This window comes from Cibotium barometz, chromosome 23, assembly GCF_041138505.1.
Source record: "Cibotium barometz isolate CiBa-2024 chromosome 23, ASM4113850v1, whole genome shotgun sequence".
NCBI classification, from domain to species: Eukaryota; Viridiplantae; Streptophyta; class Polypodiopsida; order Cyatheales; family Cibotiaceae; genus Cibotium; species Cibotium barometz.
Window position 1 is genome coordinate 47,779,589 of NC_141068.1, and position 21,526 is coordinate 47,801,114.

The 21,526-nt window shown below is 45.7% G+C and overlaps 1 protein-coding gene across 1 annotated transcript in view; it reads left to right on the plus strand.

Annotated features, from left to right (window-relative positions):
• Positions 1-2,186: 2,186 nt before the first annotated feature.
• Positions 2,187-21,526, plus strand: part of LOC147626025 (uncharacterized) — a 72,414-nt gene continuing 53,074 nt past the window's right edge. Inside the window, exon 1 of the mRNA XM_086817594.1 lies at positions 2,187-2,798. Within this exon, the coding sequence (XP_086673720.1) occupies positions 2,669-2,798 (130 nt within the window). The 5' untranslated portion in view covers positions 2,187-2,668. The remainder of the gene's footprint in view (positions 2,799-21,526) is intronic.

Genomic DNA, 21,526 nt, shown 5'->3' on the forward strand with positions numbered 1-21,526 from the left:
TGGTAGCTGGCCTGATTGGTGAGGCTTGGTTAGGGTTCTCACTTCTTGAGACTAGGGATCCTTCCATTAACTCGAAATCAGATGAAGTATCACTGGCCCCTATTGGAGGTCCTTATACAATGCTATACTGGGTTCCTATACCAAAGGTCTTGAGCCTACTGTAGGTTGGTATGCACCTAGCTTGATAGACACACTATCGTCTAAATAGGCCTCTAATATACACCCAAACCATAAGTGCATGTGACTTAAGGCCGGTCGAGGGTGAAGGAACAGAATGGCCAAAAATACTTTAAAAAAAATATTTTTAAAATTTTAAAATTTTTAGGTGTTAGAGAAACTTGTCCAAAGATAGTTCTAAACATTTTGGGAAGGAGTGTGTATGCACTTTTTTCGGGCTGACTAGAGATGGTTTCCTAAACTTTCACTTTTGTGGTTTACAGTTTCTGGTTTGTGGTTTTTGGTTTTTGGTTTCATTACAACTACCAAAAAACGGGTGGTCAGGGTTTTTGGAGTTTTTCAAGATTCCCCTTTTGACTTGGGGCGCCTGAAGCCTACATGCATTAAATACAGTCAGCCAAAATACTTATAGCTTGTGGCCCAAATTATAGGTGGATTAAGCTAGATTAATCTGCGTAATCTACACTACTGCAAAAACGCAAAAACTTGAAATACAGAAATTAATCTGGTTTGCTAATCCCTTCCCAAATCATTGTTTCTAACCCAATTCTCTCTATAAAGAGTCCAAATTGGGGTTAACTCTATATCCCGAAACAAATTTCAAGGTCTATTTCACCTAATTCCTTAAGTGTCAAGCCCAATTTACTATATTTTTTTGTGTGAAATTGAAAAACACACAAAATAGAAAATGCAGAAATTAAATAAGAAACTTAAATTGCAAAATTCAAAGAACACACAATTTCAAGACCACATGAAAAACTGAATACAGAACTCCTAAGATAACAAAGGAATGCAACACAAACATGAATATGCAATAAAACTAGAGATGTTTTTAAGATTTTCTATCTACTCTTCTCTTGCAAAAACTAGAAATTGATCAATTTAACAATTCAAAAGCTTTCAAAAAGCATTGATGCTATGCAGTGGGGCTATTCCTCAGTAGCGGTGCCACTTATTGGAAGCCCTAGCGCCATAGAAAGAACGTAGGGAACACCCAATGTCGTGGGGCTTTGCCCAACCACACTCGGGAGCGGGAGCATAATAGCTCAACCCCCACAAGAAACCAAACTACTATGGCCTAGCACACAAATGCACAGTCGGGGTGTGTCACTCACCTCGTGAAAGCTTGTTTCTTGGGATTCTCGTAGCAGACGATGTTGCCATGCACCCGCACCTGAAAGCTCCAAAGGAAGCTCGACCCTCCTCATAGCTTAATCTCTCACATGCAAGCAAGCAAGCACTATTAAGAGCTCAAACAAGCAAGCAAGAAAGCAAGCAATAGCATAAGATAGTAGATAGAGAAGAAGAGCACTCTCTTGAATTAGCATAAAAGAATGAGTCATGAGAGTTACATTTTAGGTTTTGTAGGTGACCTCTAGGGTTCACACTCAAGTTAAAAGTCTAGTCCTCAGGCATATTTGGCCACTCTAGCTAGTGTAAATACCTATTCTAAATAATGATTTAATCGAATAAAAAATAAATAATATTCTTGGTATGTTAAAAAAAAGTTAATGCTAGCTAAAGCTTTTGTAAACTGGAATTTCTCATATCTTCTCTCACTTAGCTCTAAGCTTTCGTTTAATCTTTGAGATGAGAAGAAGCAATTCTTAATGTGAGTGTGTTTGTCTCTCTCTCTCTCTCTCACACACACACACACAGCTTGAGTTCCATCTCTTAGACAACAAGAAACAAATCTCTCTCTGCGTGTATGTGTGTGTGTCTCTCACCCATTTTTTTCATCTTCCTTCTCCTCCTCTTTCGTAATTATCCAAGCAAAATTCCCATGATTACTTCATACTTCATAGGAATTTTCTCTTTCCATTCAAGCTTATTTGATTGAAATGAGAACTTCCCTTGAACATCTATGAATTTAAGGAGCAAAAGGAGCCACTAGGAGCGGGTGATAATAGACACGATTGTAGGGACTAGGGGGGGGTCTCTCAAATTTGAAGCCACCCTTACAACAAGAAGAGTTATGAAAGAGCCGTATTTATTAATGGTTGAAGAGAATGCCTACGCTTAGGGTTGGGAAGTTTACTACCTTCCTACCTACCAAGAAAGAAGCAAACAAACTCCCCCTCAAAACCTTTGTTCAAATGGGTCCGAATTCTATGTTGTGTATCGATCAACGCATCGATCCATTTCCGCCTCTTACGTCTTCCAAAGTTCCATGAACAGCGAGACCCAGTTTAGTGTTTTGCAGTGCACTCTCTCTCTCTCTCTCTCTCTCTCCACAGCACTGTATTATAACACACGTTTTTTTGTTTAGGGGTCGCACTGTTCGGTGGCTATGCCTTCCCCTCTCCGTTTCCCTGTACTGTAGCACGTTTTAACATTTTGGGTCCCTTGGAAACATCAAATTAAGATGTGGGTCTGTCCGATTTTCCACAATTGTACGCCTTTATGATCCCAATTCGCTCCAATTTCCAGCATTTTGCTGCTCTCCTAGGCGTCCTTTCTGTTTCTTTTCGTGAGGGAGAGTTGAACAGACATGGCGGAAGCTGAAGAGACCTGCCGAATCTGCCTAGAAACTTCCCCCCTCTCTGTCATCAGTGCACCCAAGCTCGCGGATTCGCTTCTTATGGATGAAGATCGGCTTATCTCGCCCTGCGGCTGCAGCGGTAACACATTGCATTTACCCCCTCGTTCAATCCCTAATTTCTAGACAGTTTTTTTTTTCTCTTTATACACATTATCTTTTTGTGGGAGAATTTGTTAAAAATTTCCTTGCGATTTACGTTTCACGTTCCGTGCGAAATATTGTTTTGACATTTCTAGATTCCCCAGACAATGATCCTTAGGGGGGGAACAGAGTTTTTTTCTGGGATTTATGTATTTTTTTTTTGTCTTAAAAATGTTTTCAAGTTCCCACTTATTCCTACCTTACCAAGGTTCATATATATCATGAGTTAAGTACATACCGTTATTTTTTTTTGAATTATCTTGTAGACATATGCATGGGTAGTTATGTGCTGCATTTTCTCTTCTAGGCAATATCAAGGTATATAGCAAAATTTCCATGAGTCGACTTTTAGATAATTTCAGATACTTCTTATTTGACTTTGATATAAATGATTTTATGACTTTCATGAGGTGTCGGAATGCATTGTATATATTTACTTGTCCCATGAAACGGGCTGACTGCGGGAGAACTTTCAAGAGCCTATAAAGGCAAGACCAAGGTTCATTTGTAATTATGAGATCCTTAATAGCTGGGATATGTCATAGGCATAGATGTTACCTTTTGGAGTCCATGATTGGCTAGGATCTATATACATAAAAAGTCATCAAAAATGTCATAAAATGTGTTCATATTGTGCCAATAATATATCCCAACCATTGGTGCATGTCCTGGGCCCTTGGACTTTGGCTCTACAATTTCTGTCTTTGAATGATTAAGAATGACCTATGACCTGTCTTTATATAGTAAAATGATGGCAAATCGTAATCAAGTTGGTTTTCACTTTTTAGGCCATAAAAAGTCATAAAAATGCCATAAAATGTGTTCATATTGTGCCCATAATATGTCCCAACCATTGGTGCATGTCCTGCAACCTCCGGGCACTTATAGGGCCACCAAATTGGCTCCAAACTGCCCATATACGATCTCTAACTTTGCCCTTAAGGTGGCTACAAGAAATAATCATGTCTACGTGGCATCGGATTAAGGTGTGCACGTGATAGAGTTGGTGCAGATATGGAAAACGCACAATACAAAGGTGGTCGTTTTTTGGTCGAGATAGGAAAGCACAGCCAAGTGGTTCTTCGACCATTAGGTATCCCGGTGGTGCCAGAATGATGACAGCCATGGGGAGGCAATACGTCCACGCATGTGACATTGGTGTAAGAGTATCAGGCTCAACAAAGCAAAGTGTTGAAGGTGTTCCAGGAAGGTTCACAAGTTTAAGGAGAGTAATATATCCAAGGTAGAAATCCCATTGGGTTGTCGGTGTCAGCAAAACCCAGGAGAATGGCAGCCCAAAGAGTCGAATGCCATTTGGGGTATACCAAGGAAGGCTTTCGGAAAAACGGTTCTAAGGGGGGTTGAGCAAGGATGCCATGATCAAACTTGGGAAGGAGACGATTGTAGTGCTTAGGGACATGGCATGAAGGCAAGGGGACAAAGTGGAATAGGTGCATTGATCTCAACACCAAATCTGGAGTGGAGTCAGAGACAAGGCAAGGTTTTCAGTGAAAAGGTTGCCAGGAAGGAAGGATGATAGATTTGGGAGTCCATGAGGAGACAAGGGGATGATGACAATCTTCCAAGGTGAAAGGTTGGAATCTCGTCATCAAGTTTAGCATGAGGGGATGTCATGTGTACACATGGGCATGGCTGGTTTTAGAGACTAAATCTTGATTGGGCAGTAGATAAACAAAGGTTTAGGGTAGTAACTAAGCCTTGATAGGCGGCATAATGTATCCTTTGGGACATAGACCTTGTGGACCAAGCTAATGAGGTGTTGGCAACATTTGACAGCATTGTATATATTTATTTGTGCCATGGAACTAGCCAATCAGTAGTTGGCCAGTTGGGGAGAACTTCCAAGAGCGTAATTATCTGATTCTCTCTTGAGAGCAGGTCATAGATAGGCCGTAGTTTATCTCTTTTGGTAGGTCAAAGGCCACAGATCTTGTACAGTTTTGTGTACTATATAATACACTGAAAACACAGCTCTCTCTCTCTCTCTCTCTCTCTCTCTCTTCTCTTTGTCTTTGTTGGTGATTTGCATCAGGGTTTTTATTCAGTTGCTTAGGGTTGAAAGAAGGCACATAGAGCTTTCGTGCATGTGACATCACTGCTTATGTCATAACATACTATGTTAAGGATAAATCTAGGCTCATGGTTTCTCATGTCAGATTTCCAAGTCAAGGATAAATCACATGGCTCTAATTTCACAAGCTAGTTATGGGATCCCATGGGTAAGGACAAACAAGGATCAAGTCACGCACACACAACAGAAAACAACATACAATTGAACATAAAACAACACATAACTAGGATTTTAAAAAGCCCAATCATCATAACAACATGTTGCTTTCTCTGTGGAAAGCTTTGTCTCCTCCATCATCCATGGTATTGGCCTCTGTCTTTTTGTAAAAGGAGTTCTTCTCATCATCCCACAATGTTTGCATGGCTTCTTTGAGTAATAGTTCTTTTCTGTATTGTTACTACCAGAGTAAACATTTCATTCTTTTGAAGTTCTTTGTGAAGAAGGAGCTCTCCCCTTGCTTCTTTATTCTTTATTTTCTTCTCTTCTTCCTTGAAGGAGGTTATGATCCCTTCCAAGGTAAGACTGGGTAGGTTCTTCAAAGTAGTGAATGAGGTTTCCGCAAGGCTCATTTAGCATTGACTTGATTAGTATGGCTACGGGCACATCTTCTTCCACTTTAACTTTAAGTGTAGCAAGCTGGTTGACGAGGGACTTCATTTTGTTCACATGAGTGTCGAAGCTCTCATGTGGTTGCAAGATAAGTCCATAGAAATCTATTTGCGATCAAACTTTAGAACTCTTTTCCTATGCTCCGGAAAGTGTATCTAGCTTCTCATAGGCCTCTTTGGATGTCAGGAGATCTGCAACATGATGTATGAAATTGTCGAAGAGACCATGTGACACATCTACAAGTATGCATGACAGAGCTAGATATTGACAGGCAAAATCGGACAGTACAGAGGACATGTGGCATTGCCACATGGCAATGATGATGTGACAATTGGGTACAACTGGTTGCAGCTACTGTTGGCTGACTAGGAGCATTGGTGCATATATATACGTGGGTCATTAAATTGTTATATTCATCTGCTTTCCTTAGCATTGTACTTCACAGGACATTTCTCTGTCGGTGAAGTGCTAGTTGGGAGTGAAGAGTAGATCACAGGGCTGTGATTTGACGTCTTCATTCTTAGTCACATCTTGTACTTGAATTTCAGTTGTATTACTTCTTCTTGTACATAATACAAAGCAATAGTTTAGGACTCGTGTGTGCTGTGTGCGCCTCCACACTTTTCTTTCTATCTTTGGAAAACCCTAGCACGTAAGCGCAAGTGTTCTACAGTTAGTATTAGAGCCTAGGGAACTTGCAAATTTCTTTTCTTTTCTGGCACCCATGTGCATTCAGGTTTAGGAAGAGTTAATGTTTGGGTTCTCTTCATTGTACTTGGGTTATTTGGGGCATATTGTGCTTCCCTGCCCCACCAAACCCTTACCTCATCGTGTAGGTGTAACATGACTACTATGCGGAAGCGTGCTTCATGATGATTAACGCAAAGCAATAAAGATTAACACTAATCACATGCTCATGACATAGAGAAGTAGAGAGAAGGAGAAGAGAGACTCTTTACCTAACCTACTCCTACTATATATTACTGAATGAATGTGTAATTACAATGATTGTCATAGATCCAATGTAGATCTAGACTATGAATGCTTTGAATGAACTTCCACCTCGAGAAGCTCATGAGAGGGCGGAGGAGAGGATGTGTGAAGAGGAGGAAGAACCCCCTCTAAAGATGATCCCTCAGAAAATACATCATCACGGCTGAGAAGGATCTTTTCAGCAATAGGGTCATAAAGGCGATAGATTTTGGAAGCTACAAAAAAGAACCATAATAAATAAAACACATTAGTCCTCATTAACACATTAGTCAGCAAGAAGAACAAAAGAAAAGCACCTAGTCCATGTTATGCATGATGAAGTTGATGATCCTATACTTCATGATTGGACACTCTTTGAGGTAAAGTTCGCACTTTTCGTATTCTTGTCTTTACTTGTTTTATTTTAGTGAATTAACCATTTAAAGTTTTTTTTTGCTAATTAGTTATTAAAAATTTATTTAGCTTGTTTGTTAGAAATTCTTTACGTGGCCTTGGAGAACGGGTATGCTCTTCCAGAGCCAGGATCTGTGCCTTCTGCTCTTCCAACTTGGTTGTCTAGTCTGCGATTGCTCGCATCATTTGTTGGAACATCTCTGTAACACTCAAGCCTGGTGCCCTAGCTAGGCTGCCCGGTGCACTCTGGTCCCAAGGTTCTTGCTCTCTCTCGTCGTTGAAGCTCGCCATAGTAGAAAAACGCACTTCCTTTCCGGAGCGCAATCTGACCATCCACTAAGTGTGTGGGAGACTTCCGGAGGCTGAAAACCAACCGTCCTTCGAGGGACAGGAGTCACTCCAAAAGGGGTAGTCCACCGGAGTCTGAAAAAACCAACCACACGAGTGAGAAAAAAATTCTGGTTTCTTGTTGAATCTTTACACTTGAAGTAGGCTTTGATACCACTATAACATGCAAAAGCTTCGGGGGAGATCAGTAACTTCAATGCTCAGAAAACAGCACACTTGTCGCGACGAAATTAACGCACAAAATTGAATATAGATGTGCAGAAAAATAGAGAGAAAAAAAGAAAGAAAGAAAGAAAGATTTTATTAACTTCTTCCAAAAGACCGAACTCGGCCTATGAGACAAATCGGTGTACCTGTATGGGGTATCCTCTGTCATCCCAACAAAATGAAAAAGTACTAAACTAAAAAGCTGAATTTGGGTGTGCAATAAGTACAATGAGTGGGGGAGGGGATGGAGCTCTACTACTAGGAGAATGCAAAGCTATATGCATGGAGTATACAATCATGATATGCAACCTAGCTAGCTCCATCCTGTACCATACTGGGGGTATAAAATGGTATACATCAATGAAGGGGGTGTCCATAGCTCCCTGAAGAACATGCCTGGGTCTGCTCTGAAGCGAGCCAGTCGCTCCGCACCCTCTCTGTGAAACTGAGCTCTGATCTCTGTCATCTCTCTCTGGTATAGGCGTGGTGTCCGAAAGCCAGGTGTCCTCTGTCTCCTGCGGGCTCTGAGTGTCTCTGCTCTCTGGAGAGTAATTCCCTGCTATGTAGGGGCTGGGAGTGGGATGGATCTCTGAAAAAATGTAGTAATTTGTGTCTGTCGTCCCCCCTCTGGAGCTGTCTGAGCCTGTAATGATGTCTCTTTGTGACGCTGTATGTCTAGAATGAATCTCCCCAATATGCGCTGGTCTGCTGTCTCAAAGATCTGGCGTAGGGTGAAACCGATCCCGTCCAGTGGGAATAGACTCCGTTGGACACCCACACGCGTAATAGCACAACTTAAATTTCACAATATAAATGGACAACTCAATAACAACTGAAAACTTGAAATGAAATGAAATGTTGATCAATGGACACCAGCACTGGGGCCGGAACGGGCCGACCCCCCCCTCAATATATGATATATATTGGGAGTATTTAAGAGATACAATGCTCCATGGGTTCAATGAATCAGATAATGTCCGTGTACAACTGAGATGAATACAGTTACCAAATAAGAGACTTGAAGTAGACGTTCGAAGGAGAGCGATCCACTTGAAGAAGTCTAATCTCTACGGTCCTGATGAGCCTGTCACAGAAGATCTGCGAGAGATTGATGAGCTTGAGGAGATCCTCCAGCCAGAACAGATTGTCTTTCACAAGGATAGAAAGCTACCTGCAGGAAAGCTTTCCCGGCGATACCTTGTGAAGTTCAAGAACTATTTGCCCATTGATGCAAAGTGGGTAAATGAGGATTATTTTGTTGACTACCCACAGCTGTTGCAGGCATATCTTGAGGCTTTTCAGTTGAGGACAACTCTTTAGAAGCCCGAGGGGATGTCACCAATTGGCCGACCATTTGGTCCATCTCCAGATTTGTGTCTCGTTCACTTGAGGCTAGGCCAGTGTCTCATGTGAAGGAGCCAGTATTTTTGCATAACATGGACGGGAGCTAGATTGGTGCCACCCGTGTATGACTTGGACTGTGTTCTATCCATGGGATTGTCACGCCACACGGAAGAGCCAGTATTTGTGCCGTGTCTTGCCTATGGGATTGTCACTCCATAGGGAGGCTCGTGCCTGGATCTGTGTCTTACCTATGGGACTGTCACTCCATAGGAAGACCGGGATTTATGTTTTCTGTTGTGCCATCATTGTGCCCGACAGAAATGTTTAGTACTTGTTCCATGAACGGGAGATATGTCCATGATACTGTTTGCACATGCATTCATGTTTTGCATGTTTGGAACTGTTTTCGCGTGACTTGTATTCTTGTGTTTGCTTGTTTGACGTGCCACGTATACTGAGCGGGGACGCCTGCCAGTGAGTCGTGAAGTTTGCTCTGTCTTATGACGAGTTTTATTGCGTGTGAACAGGTGGTAAGTGTATTGCATTTGTTTATTTCATAGCATTCTTTTTAACCTTTGTTTTTTATAAGGTTGCAGTTTCACACTCATTAATGAGTGGGTACCCTTTCCAATATTTCATGGTACCTTTAGAAGGGTGGGCACCCACGTTCGAGTCATGGTGGAAAAGGGAACCCCTCATGTGTGTGGGGGTGGGTGCATGGCCACCTACCCACCCCCCACCTTGGAACCTTTGGAACTAGCCGCCTCCATGCAAGCAAGGTGGGCCGGCCAGCTGTTGGACGTGTGCCCTTTCCATCGCTCAAGGTGATCCTCCTCTTGCATATAGACGGTTATGCATGGTCACCTTCTCCACCTTGCAAGCGGCTGCGCACAGATCTCACTCCTCTCTGGCCAGCAGGCAGCTGCGCCGAGACGCCACCTTCTCCACCTTGCAGGCGGCTGCGCACAGATCTCACTCCCCTTTGGCCAGCAGGCGGCTGCGCCCAGACGCCACCTTCTCCACCTTGCAGGCGGCTGCGCCCAGATCTCACTCCTCTCTGGCCAGCAGGCGGCTGTGCCCAGACGCCACCCTCTCCACCTTGCAGGCGGCTGCGCATAGGACTCACCTCTCTTGCCAGCAACAAGCGGCTGTGCCCAGGTGTCCTTCTCTAGCCCCTATGCAGCTGCACTTAGGCGCCTCTGATATTTGTTCTCCCACTAGCGAGCTACAGGCGACTCTCTCACTTGCGGGCTGGCAACAACAGCAGTAATAGAGACTTCTCCTTTCATATGTGGGTGCCTAGTACTTGTGAAGGTCATATCCATTATTTTGCAAGGTAAGTGGATTGAGATTTAAGCAAAGGTCTTTGATGTAAATCTTATAAGGGATACTCTCTGCTGCTAACACCCGTTCGGTGCCGGGTAGTCCAAGCTTCTGGAGAACCACGGTCCATGGGTGCCGAGATCGGGAGAGCCAGGCGTTAGTACGGGAGCGCCTGTTTGTGCGTGGTCCTGGAACACCAGTGGGGCGCTCTCTGCGGATTCCGGTGAAGGCACAGGACCGGGATCGCTCTCCTTCGAACGTCTACTTCAAGTCTCTTGTTTGGTAACTGTATTCTTCTCAGTTGTACATGGACATCATCTGGTTCATTGAACCCATGGAGCATTGTATCTCTTAAATACTCCCCATAATATATCATATATTGAGGGGGGGGTCGGCCCGTTCCGGCCCCAGTGTTGGTGTCCATTGATCAACATTTCATTTCATTTCAAGTTTTCAGTTGTTATTGAGTTGTTCATTTACATTGTGAAATTTAAGTTGTGCTATTACGCGTGTGGGTGTCCAACAGAGTCTATTCCCACTTGACGGGATCGGTTTCATAGGGAATGTGGCTCTCTGAATAAAATGGGATATCTCTCTCTCATGGCTGTATATGCTCTGCATCTGCATACAGAATGCTCCTCACTCTCCACCTCCTCTCTGCACAATCTGCATACCCTCTCCTCTCGGGGGATCCGTGCTGCTCTGCCAGTCTCGATCTCCAATCGATGTGATGAAACTCTAAGCTGACCAATAGCCACTCGGGAGCCGTGTGGTAAAAAGCCCTCCATGTATCTAGGCCTCTCTATAAATCCATCATCAGTGGTACTCATGAAGTGATCTCTGTAGTATAGCATCTTCGGTGGAAGAGGCTGTGTAGGCGATATCCATGTCTCTCGTGTATAGAACTGCCATAGGTCTTGTCTTAATACTCTGTTCCTCTCACTATGAGAGAGACGGATATGTGGTGCATCCCTGTCATACTGGAATGGTGGTAGATGATCCATGTCTAGGCCATGCTGGGAGAACCAATGTGTGACCTGTGCATACCATGATCCTCTGTCTCCTGCCTCAGCCAGCTGTCTAGATGCCTCAAAAGCTCTGTATGACAATCTGTCCTGTGGCATCTCTCTGAATCTGTCTAGCAGGCATATAGTATGGAATATGGCCTCTACCATCATAGGAGGCGCAGCAAACTTTGCTCGGATAATGTCATGAGGTACTGACGGTTTGTTGCGTATCATGCGTGCCATCATGAGGGCCTGTGGTCTCTCTATTTGTGTCCACCAATGGGTAGCAAGGCCTGGCACCCATACCGCTGCTCCATACATCAGTGCCGGTGTGACTAATGTGTCAAATAGCCACCCCTTCGTCTGGGGCTCCTGAAAATGCGCCTGGTGGCACTGTCTCTCTAGCATAGCCAATGTTGCATATCCGCGTGTCAATCTAGCTCTGGCTGCTGAACCCATGGTGAAGCGTGTGGCTGCTGTAGAGAAGGTAACCCCTAGGTACACGTATGATGTCACCACCTCCACCTGGCGTCTTGCGAGAGTGAATGTCAGCTGACTCTTGCCCTGTCTCGATGTATGAAAGACCATGACCTTGGTTTTCCCAAGGTTCACAGTAAGACCCCTCTGTGTGCAGAAATCATGGAGTGCATGTAGATGCTGCTGTAGACCTCCTGGAGACTCAGACACTAATACAATATCATCAGCATAAAGCATAATATGTACTGAGGTACCTGCTAAATCAACTCCATCTCCGCCTCCCCATGTAATGAAGTCAGCCACCTCATCAATGTATAACCCAAATAGTGTGGGGGAAAGTGGGCATCCTTGCTTCACACCAATGGTTCTAGCAATAGTCTCGGACATACCTCCTGGACATCTGACTCGCCCAAAAACCTGCTCATCTCATCAGGGTAGGCAGGCTTCAAGAGAGCTTTCTCTACCACTGACCATGTATTCACTTTGAGATGTATGATTGATAAGGCCAAAGTGAGGAAGAGAAAGCGCTATCGCTGCTTTGTGGATTTCTGCAAGGCATTTGACACAGTACCACGAGAGAGGCTCTTTCAGCGCCTGCAGTCTCTTGGCATACCAGCAGATATGACATGGGGCCTCTATGCAGCATATAAGCTAAGCTCTTGCTCCAACACTGCACCATAGAGTTTGGCCAACATGTGGCCAACCATAACCGTCCTGTAGTTGCTCGGATCGAGCATATCCCCTGTTTTGTGAATCGGCACAATGGTGTGCATCGTCCACTCCGCAGGCAAACCCTCTGCTAGTGCCCTGTTAAACAGGTGTGCAAGAAAAGGAGCCAAAGAATCTACTGCATATATGAGATGCTCACCCTGCAGGCCCATATGGTCGGCGGCCCGTCCATGTTGTAGGCGGCGGATAGCTTCCTTTACCATCGAGTGGGTAAAGAAACTAGCTGTGGTAGGTCGAGGCTCCTGTGGCTGAGGTATAGGTGGCTGCTGTGGGGTGTGGTATAGGCCCTCTGCATGTGTGCCATGTCTGTGGGTCTGCAATAGGTGTTGGTGTTCGGGGCTCTTTGAAGTGCCGCCATGGGATAGGGCTATCTCTACTCATGAAGAAATGAAAGATCTCTAGCTCCTGTATCTCTGCGAAGGCCCGCCTTTTGCGGCGAGTAAGTCTCCTCATCTCTCCTCGACTCCTGCTCTGTGATGGCTCCCAAGGCTCTCTCTGTATGCGGAGCCGTGAGTATAGGGCTCTGCACTCGTCATCATACCATCTGTTCTGGGGCATAGTCCCAGATCTCGCAGGCTCTCCTGAGTGGACACGATGTGGGAAGCTCTGTTATGCAGCCGTGTGTAGGAGTGATGCCAGCTGGGCTGTAATGGTATCCATAGGTGCCAGGGGATCCATGAGTAGGAGCCCATCCTCTACTCTGCCAGTGTATATGTCTGCCATGTCATGTGTGAAGTAGATGGTAGTGTGTGGCGTCGGTATGTGGGGGGCTGGTGATACTGGTGATCCGGCTAGTGAAAATGCCAAGTATGTATGATCTGCCCCAATAGGACGAGGTGGAATGGAGAATGAGGTGACAAGCTGTGATGCCTCCAAAGACCCCATAATGTAGTCTACCATCGTGCCTCCGGTCCGTGTATGACCCCCATGTGGGAAGCATGTCAGCCCTCTTGATCCCGGCCACTGTAGCATCCTGTTATAAATAACGAGACGATGCCTGGCTCCCAACTCTAGTAAGTGGTCCCCATAATGTCCTCTGTCTGGTCCAGTGTCCTCTGATGCCCGACTAGCCCCTATCTCCTCTGGATCCACAGGGTGGAGGATCTCCTTGTCATCATAGTCATACACCTCACACTGTCTGCTCTGTGTGTGGGCATTGAAGTCACCCGTAAGAAATACTTCCCCTAGTGTAGAATAATGCATAATCTCCTCTGACAAACAAGTGTGGCGAGGCTCCTGTCTCCTCCTGTGGCATGTCCTTTGTAATGACATAGGAGGATCCTGATGGAGGAAAGTAACATAGGGCTATGTATATAACCCTGTCTTGTGAGAGCTGTAAGTTGATCCACATGTATCTGGCCTGTGGATCCTGTGCTACCACTCTCAGTCCCCCTGTAGCTCTCGTCTGAATAGAACTGCTACTCCCCCTGACCCTCTCGAGGTACCCTGGCGTGTGGTCCTCTTGTATGCTGACTCTCACTGGAATCCAGCTACTCGAGGTAGTCCTCTCTCTGGGCTCTGATGTGTCTCTGTCAGAAGTACGATGTCTCTCCCCACCATAACATGCTCCAGTCGTCGAGGCTGCACCCATAGTGAACCATTACAGTTCCATACTGCCATGTGTATCTCTGTCAGTGGCCTGGTCTGTGTCCCATAGGTCCTGAATACCCTCTGTAGGGCCCCCACCACGAATGGTGTATTTGCTTTTATTAGAATGATGTAAAATACTGAAATAAAAGACTGACTGAACCTTCTTGGCTGAGATGGATCTCTGCCCTTAACCTTCAATCCTTCACCCCTTCTGCGTTAGCTTGTTCTAGGCTGTCCTGGCCCTTGCTTCAGCTTCAGCACTTGGCAAATGATGAGATGAATGGAATGATTTGTGGGCTGGGTATTTATACCCCTTCTGGACAGCAGTCGGCTGGCTAAAAAGCAGTCGGCTGTCTCAAATATGCTCCATGACTGATAAAATACAGCACACAGCCTAATAAACGCTGCGCATGACTGATAAAATACAGCACACAGCCTAATAAATGCTGCGTATGACTGAATATGTGACTGGGCACCTAGGCGCATGGGAAAAAGAGCCTGGGCACTATGCGGCTGACATCTTGGAGGCTGGGCAGTCTGTATGGGCTGCCCCACACTTGCCCTACAGCCCTCCTAGGGCTGGATAACCAGTCGGCTATGCTTGCAAAGCCCCTAGGGCTGTCCTACAGCCCTCCCATGACCTACCCGTGGCTGGTGGGTACAGCCAGGGCCTTCCTGGCCCTTATGGGGGTTGTCTTACACTTTCCCCATGCCCACACGAGTTCTTGGGGTAGCCCTATGGGCTGAGATCAAGATTTAGGTAATAGGTAGCACCAAGAAAGCTGCAAGTCTAGACTCTATACATTTATAAAATAACTTATAGGAAGAGAAAGACTCAAAGACTAAAGTTAAGGTCCAAAGATGAGCACCTGTAAGACGACAAGGTAGTGCAAGCATTGAGAGCTTCACCAATTCTATCCATGAACTCATAAAATAGCGCAATGGTACTTCCCTCCATGTCTGTGAGCCGAAGGACACTATACATGGACTGAAGTGCCTTCACAAGCCCCTCTGCATCCTGCCACCGAGTATCTCTCATGACCATATGAGAGAATGTTATAGACTTGGGCTCATCCTTGTCCTCCCATGCTGCCCACTCACGACATAGAACAGTGCACAATAAGCCATGTTGCACTCTCACTAGTCTATCCACCACAATAAACATATATGCAAACCGAGTTCTGGAGGACTTTAGAAGCTCAAGATCACTGTTGGCCCTTTACATGCTCAAAACCTTTGGCCTCTTTGTGACAAAGTTCACCATGCTAGATGCAGTTGAAAATACATGGCTCATCCCATCAAGCTTTCCCACATCCTCAATCATCAAGTCAAGGCTGTGTGCTGCACAAGGTGTCCACACAATCTTGGGGAACTCCTCCTCTAACATCCTACCCATGGAACACAATTTGGACCCGTTGTCTGTGATCACTTGCACAATGTTATCAAGGCCAATTTCATTAAATGCCTGCGGGACATAATGAACTCCCTTGTAACCACTGTCCCTGCCACCGATGCATCTATGGCACGAATGAACATTGTGTCTTTGCAGGAAGACACAAGAATGTTGTGCACATTTCTCTTCCGCACATTTGTCCATCCATCACAAAGCAAAGTACAACCATACTTTGCCCAAGTGGCCTTGAGAGGCTCCATCTCCATCTCCATCTCCACAGCCAGTTGCTCCTTGCGAATCTTAGTAGTACGCAATGTTTCATAGGACTTGCCATCCCACTCACACCCAATGTGGGAGATAGCTCTCATTGTCTTCTTCCATCGAGGAGTTCTGACAATGTGGAAGGACAATCCACATTGAATAAACAATTTCATCAACTCCCTCGTTGCCTCTTTCATGGCAACCTTTTGTATCCCTACCTCCACATGTCCTTTCTTGAATACTGGAAGATTGGTTCTTTTGGCTCGAGGTGCCGAGCTAGAACCACTTGCAACATCACCATTTGCATCTTCCTTTCCGATAGTGCGAGTCCTCTTGGAGGCACTTTGATGTGCTTCAAGCTCTCCCAGATTGGGGATATCCTCGAGGGGGATACCTAGCAGCTTGGCCTTCCAAGCCTTTAGGTTATCATAGATTTCTTGTGGCACATGCTTACATGGCCCAATGCCAAAACCCTTTGTTTGTGACAAATGTGCCTTCAGCTTAGTGGCACTGCCATGGTGCTTATCTGCACAAAAGTTGCATTTCCACTTTCTGGAGCTCGAGCCACCATATCTAGACTCCAAGGTGACATAGACTCACCTGTTTGAGGCTTCCTACAAGGCGGGGATAAATGTAGATCATTGGCCCTGCAAGTGTGACACATAACATAAAGTAATCTCATTTTATGAATTTAAGTGTCATCTTGGCAATTGAAAAAACGTTCCAAATTCACCCTATATTGCCCAAGGCAGGTAGCCTTAGGCCTCAATGAGCAAGGGGAGGAAGATATGCAATAAATATCGATGGAAGAGAACAAAACGTGCTTCTTTGTGAGTTGTGCCGAGAAAACATACATAAAGCAAAACAAAACATTACCCCTCGAAAAGACCTCCACAAGGCTCAAGGACACCAAGGAGCACAAGGGCTGACACGTGAGCAAATTTGTTGGCGAGCTGGTACACAGCATCGTGCCGGTAGCTACCACTGGAAACGCGCACGAAAAAAAAGGTACGAAACGATGGCGATGGGTTGTAGGGTATTATTATAATCGGGCTGGTAAAAAAACGCGTTTCGTACAGCAGGAAACGTTTCGTACGTTTCGAACTGGTACTGAACGCATTTCTATGCAACTCTGGTATCAACTCAAGGGGAACGGTGGCCCTCCTGACCTCCTCCTTTGGAAAAGGTGCTTGATGTTGCTTCCACTTGAGGCAAGAGACACATTGCCCCTCTCTAGGCCCGATATCAGGTAAGCTCTCGATCAGTTTGTCGAGGAAGGATCGCTGCATGGCCTCATGATGAAGATGTCCAAATCTAGCATGCCAGAGATCACTTGTGGGAGGGGAGGGAAGAGAAGAGAGAGCATGAAGCTTGTAGAGACCGTGGTCTGCATACCCTTCCCAAAGAACAGTACTCGTCTTCTGATGAAGGATAGTAACTGAATTTGTGGTGAACTCCACTTTTGTGCCAAGACTGCACAATTCCTTCATAGAAAGAAGGTGAAATCCAAGATCTGGAACATAAAGAATAGAAGAAGTAAACTTTCCTCCATGCCCAGCAAGAACTAAGGACATGGTGCCTTCGCCACAAATAGGGATGGTGGATTTGTCACCAATGGTGACATTAGTGAGACGTTTCTTTAGATTAGTGATCAAGTCTTGTCGAGAAGTCATGTGCTTTGTAGCACCACTATCCACAATCCACTCCATAGGTGCAGAAGCTGAGAGAGAAATCTCTGGTGCAGTAGTAGAAGGAAGCTCCTCTAGATGTACCCAAGCAACTCTGTCGGTGGGGGAAGCTAAGGAGCCGGAACGCTGGCCTTTCTTCTTGTTGTTTGCCGCCCTCTTTCTGCACTTATGCCGATTTCTTTTCCACAGGAGCAAAGCTTGTCCCAACGCGCTTGCGTTTTGTTGATGTGCTCCCTCATGGTCTTGGATTTTGAAGAGTCCAATTTGTTGAGTTGTACCTATAGTCACAAGAAATGTTCCAAGGTTTTTTTTGTTTCGAGGTTTTGTTTCGAAAGGTTTCGTCCCTCAGCCTCAAGGTTTCGAGGTTTCGAAAAATCTATATTTTTATTAATTATAAATATTTAAAAAACATATAAAAGCCACCTTAAAACATAGTATGATGATGAAAAAAACCTCGAGGTTTGGAGGTTTTTTAGACAAAGGAGGAGTTGCATATGGACATGATTTTCCCTCGCCTGTTGGCAAGTTCTAGGGGCGTGTTTGGACCAAGAGGGCAATGTTTTGTGCACCATAATAGTGGGCAGCTAGGTGCCCATGGTCCAGAGAGGTGTGGATAGTTTGGGCACATCCTTTTATGGTCATCTTCATGTTAGCATTATTCATCTCGTGGTAGTGTGCCCAAGTTGTGTATCAGGGGTGCCCAGATTTATCCCGGACAGCACCTTATTTTTTCCTCATGTTTAGGCCCTTGGTTGTAGGGTTGGCCACCCATTATCACATGTTTATTTTTGTCCAGTCGTGGGACTTTTCTGGAGCAAGTCGGCCAGCTTATCTTGGGGCTATATAAGGCTTGCCTCCTCCTCATTTGTACACACACTGATAGGGGCTTCCAGGCCCGGGTCCTTCCGTAGGGGAGTAGTTCATCATGCCCACACATACGGGGACCACCCCTTGCACAGGGCTGATTGTATCATTGCTTCTTCATCATTATGCAGATTTGTTTTCCTTCTCTCTGTGCCTATGTCTCACGCTCTCCGCTGCGCACTTTTGACATGGTATATCAGCACCGGGTTGAGGCTCTTGTACAGAAGGTGTTCTGGCGTTTTTTTAGAGAGAAGGATTTCTGCATTTTTCTATACTGCTGGTTGCAGAGGAGGAGGGAGCGTTTTGGCCTTGTCTAGGCGGTTGAAGGAGGTACATGGCAGTCCCTACTGGCTGCGTTTTGCAGAGTTGGGGCAGCAAGCAGGGGAGACACCCTGGCTGCGTTTTCTGCAGATATGGGGCAGCAAGCAGGGGAGACACCATGGCTGCGTTTTCTGTAGATATGGGGCAGCAAGCAGGGCAGACAGCCTGGCTGCGTTTTCTGCAGATATGGGGCAGCAAGCAGGGGAGACACCATGGCTGCGTTTTCTGTAGATATGGGGCAGCAAGCAGGGCAGACCGCCTGGCTGCAGATATGGGGCAGCAAGCAGGGGAGACAGCCTGGCTGCGTTTTCTGCAGATATGGGGCAGCAAGCAGGGGAGACACCCTGGCTGTGTTTTCTGCAGACCTGGGGCAGCCAGAGGAGGTGCTGAAGTTGCTGTGTTTTCCTCTTCCCTTTCTTCTTCTTGGTACACGTGCTGCCGGCTGTTTACAGCAGCGTTTTTTTGCATTAACTCATCTGCGTTCTTGGAGGCAGTGGAGGCAGGTGTTCTTTTTTAGGAATGGTGCCTTCCCACATGGCCTTGAGCCCTTGCTCGGCCAATCTTTGTTTTGTCAGAGTTTTCAGACTCATGGGTGCACACTGGGATTCTCATCCTCGAGGTGTGTGTGGAAGACAGTTAGCCTTTCTCGACAGCAGAGGGGGTCTATGAGTTTGTGCCAGTTCAGCATAGTTTTGCTGGTGTATAGGTGTTTCCTTTAGGTTCTCAGGGTGTTCACCTTGAGAGGGGGATGTGGTTACTTGGTAGTGAGCCACTCCTATTCCCTAGGCAGATGGCCTTCTGGATTACAGGGTACAGGCACAGGAGTCTTCATCCCTAGGATAAGCATTGATTTGGGAGCTTGGTGTACAGGGTGATATCGGCATTCATGCAGAGACAGGCTAGGTCACTTGGTGACGAGAGCTGTTGTCGAGGTTCACAGGTACTTGCTCAGTTGCAGGATGGGTACATGATGCATGGCAGGTGTACAGGTTCATTGGGTACAGGTAGGTACCAGTGGAGCAGCAGTTTGGAGCAGATGATTGACATCAGATTCTGCTTTGGGATGATGAGTTGTGGATGGTTGGTTCCACATGGACACGTGACTAGTTGGTTGGGAGCTTGCCAGCTGGGGGTGTCAGGTTTTGGCAGGAGAGCTTTCTTGAGCTCAGTGCCATAGTTAAAACACCAAAGAGCTCAGGGCGTGTTGCCATGTGATTGGGTGACTCATAGGGGTGTGTGAGTAGTAGTCCCATCACGCGACGACGAGTTATGGATACAGGTTTTAAAGGTCAGGTGCCAGCAGGATTGTCAGCTACAATGTTGGAGGTATGTTTCTTCCACTTGGAGTGTTAGCAGGACAGAGAGGCATTCTTGGACCGAGGGATACATGGAGATCCGGAAACCTTGTATTTGGAGATTGGTGCTCAACAAGCTCAGAGTTGGAGGCTTGAGTACCAGGGTTGATTTATACATTGTGGGCCTCTAGGGTGTCTAGAGGGGGTGCCAACAGGGAGACAGTTTGGCGGTGTTCTCTAAGGAGCAGATTTTTTTTTTTTTTGTTGGAGGTAAGAGTCAGACGACATCCTTTCTTGGGCTGAAGAGGGAGCACATTGTGTGACAGGTGTGATATAGATTGGGTTGGAGATATGGACATCTGGTGGTTCATTCTTTGGATTTTGTTGGCCTTCTGGATCGGGAGCGCCTCCTCCTCATTGGTACACACACTGACAGGGGCTTCTAGGCCCGGGTCCTCCCTTAGGGGAGTAGTTCATCATGCCCACACATACGGGGACCACCCCTTGCACAGGGCTGATTGTATCATTGCTTCTTCATCATTATGCAGATTTGTTTTCCTTCTCTCTGTGCCTATGTCTCACGCTTTCCGTTGCGCACTTTTGACAGTTCATTTGGCCTAGTTGTTAGTTGGCTGACCAATCCTATAGACACCATTATAAGGGCAGGTTTGAAGGTCATTCTAGGCATGGTCCATATGCAAGAATATGCAAAACTAGAATCCAGTGCAACGTAGGGCAAGCTGTGGGTCATTAGAAGGCAATTCTCTAAGCGTATTTCAGTGGGACAAGAGAATCATCATTTTAGGGTATGTATGTAGCCAAGGGGAGTTGCACATGGACATGATTTTCCCTTGCAGCCACCTGTTGGCAAGTTCTAGGGGTGTGTTTGGACCAAGAGGGCAATGTCAAAAAACCTTAGAAACCTAAAAATTAAAAAAATTGAAAGAAAACGAAACCTGAAATTTGGGCAAAACTGCCTTATGCAGAGGGTTTCTAGGGTTTTTGAAACTGTTTTGAAGTTTCGAGGTTTTGAGGTTTCAAAAGTCAGAAACAGGTTTTTTTGTGACTATGGAACTTCAACTTCAACTTGTACCACAAGAGAAGCTCGCTTCACGGGAGTGCGATGGTCATAGAGATCTCTGAGATGCGTCCAAATGGAAGAGGCCGACGTCTCGTGTTTGATGTGAGAGGACTGCATTTTTGCAGTTCAGAAAGAGTAAAGAACGAGCCTGAGCATTGAGCTTGTCCCATATGAGGGCTTCCCTCTTTCGTTCTTCCTCCTCGTCGTCGTTGAGATGTGCGTTAGCTGGATTCGGTCTCGAGGAGTTGTGAGAATCTTTGCCAAATCACAAGTCTTGAGAATAGACTCAATCTTCACCTTCCAAATGTCGAAGTTTATGGATAAAGATAGCAGCTTGAACTCTAGAGAAGACATTGTCCCCCCTATGAAGCGATTGTTTGCTGAAAATTCAGGTGTAGGAGAGGTTTTTGACACAAATATGGCTGGAAAACAGCAATACAAGGCTGGAAATAAGCAATGAAACGCTGAAAATCAGCGATCAAATGTCGGCAAATCAGCAAGGACCTCCCGAGCAAGTGCAAGTTAGAAAACACCAATGATTAAGGCTCCTCCTTGCTGAAAACAGGCCCCGAACAGCAGCAAAACAGGCTGAAAACTGAAGGTGTGAAGCGTGTCCAGGATCTAATGCATCAGCTCTGATACCATGTCAGA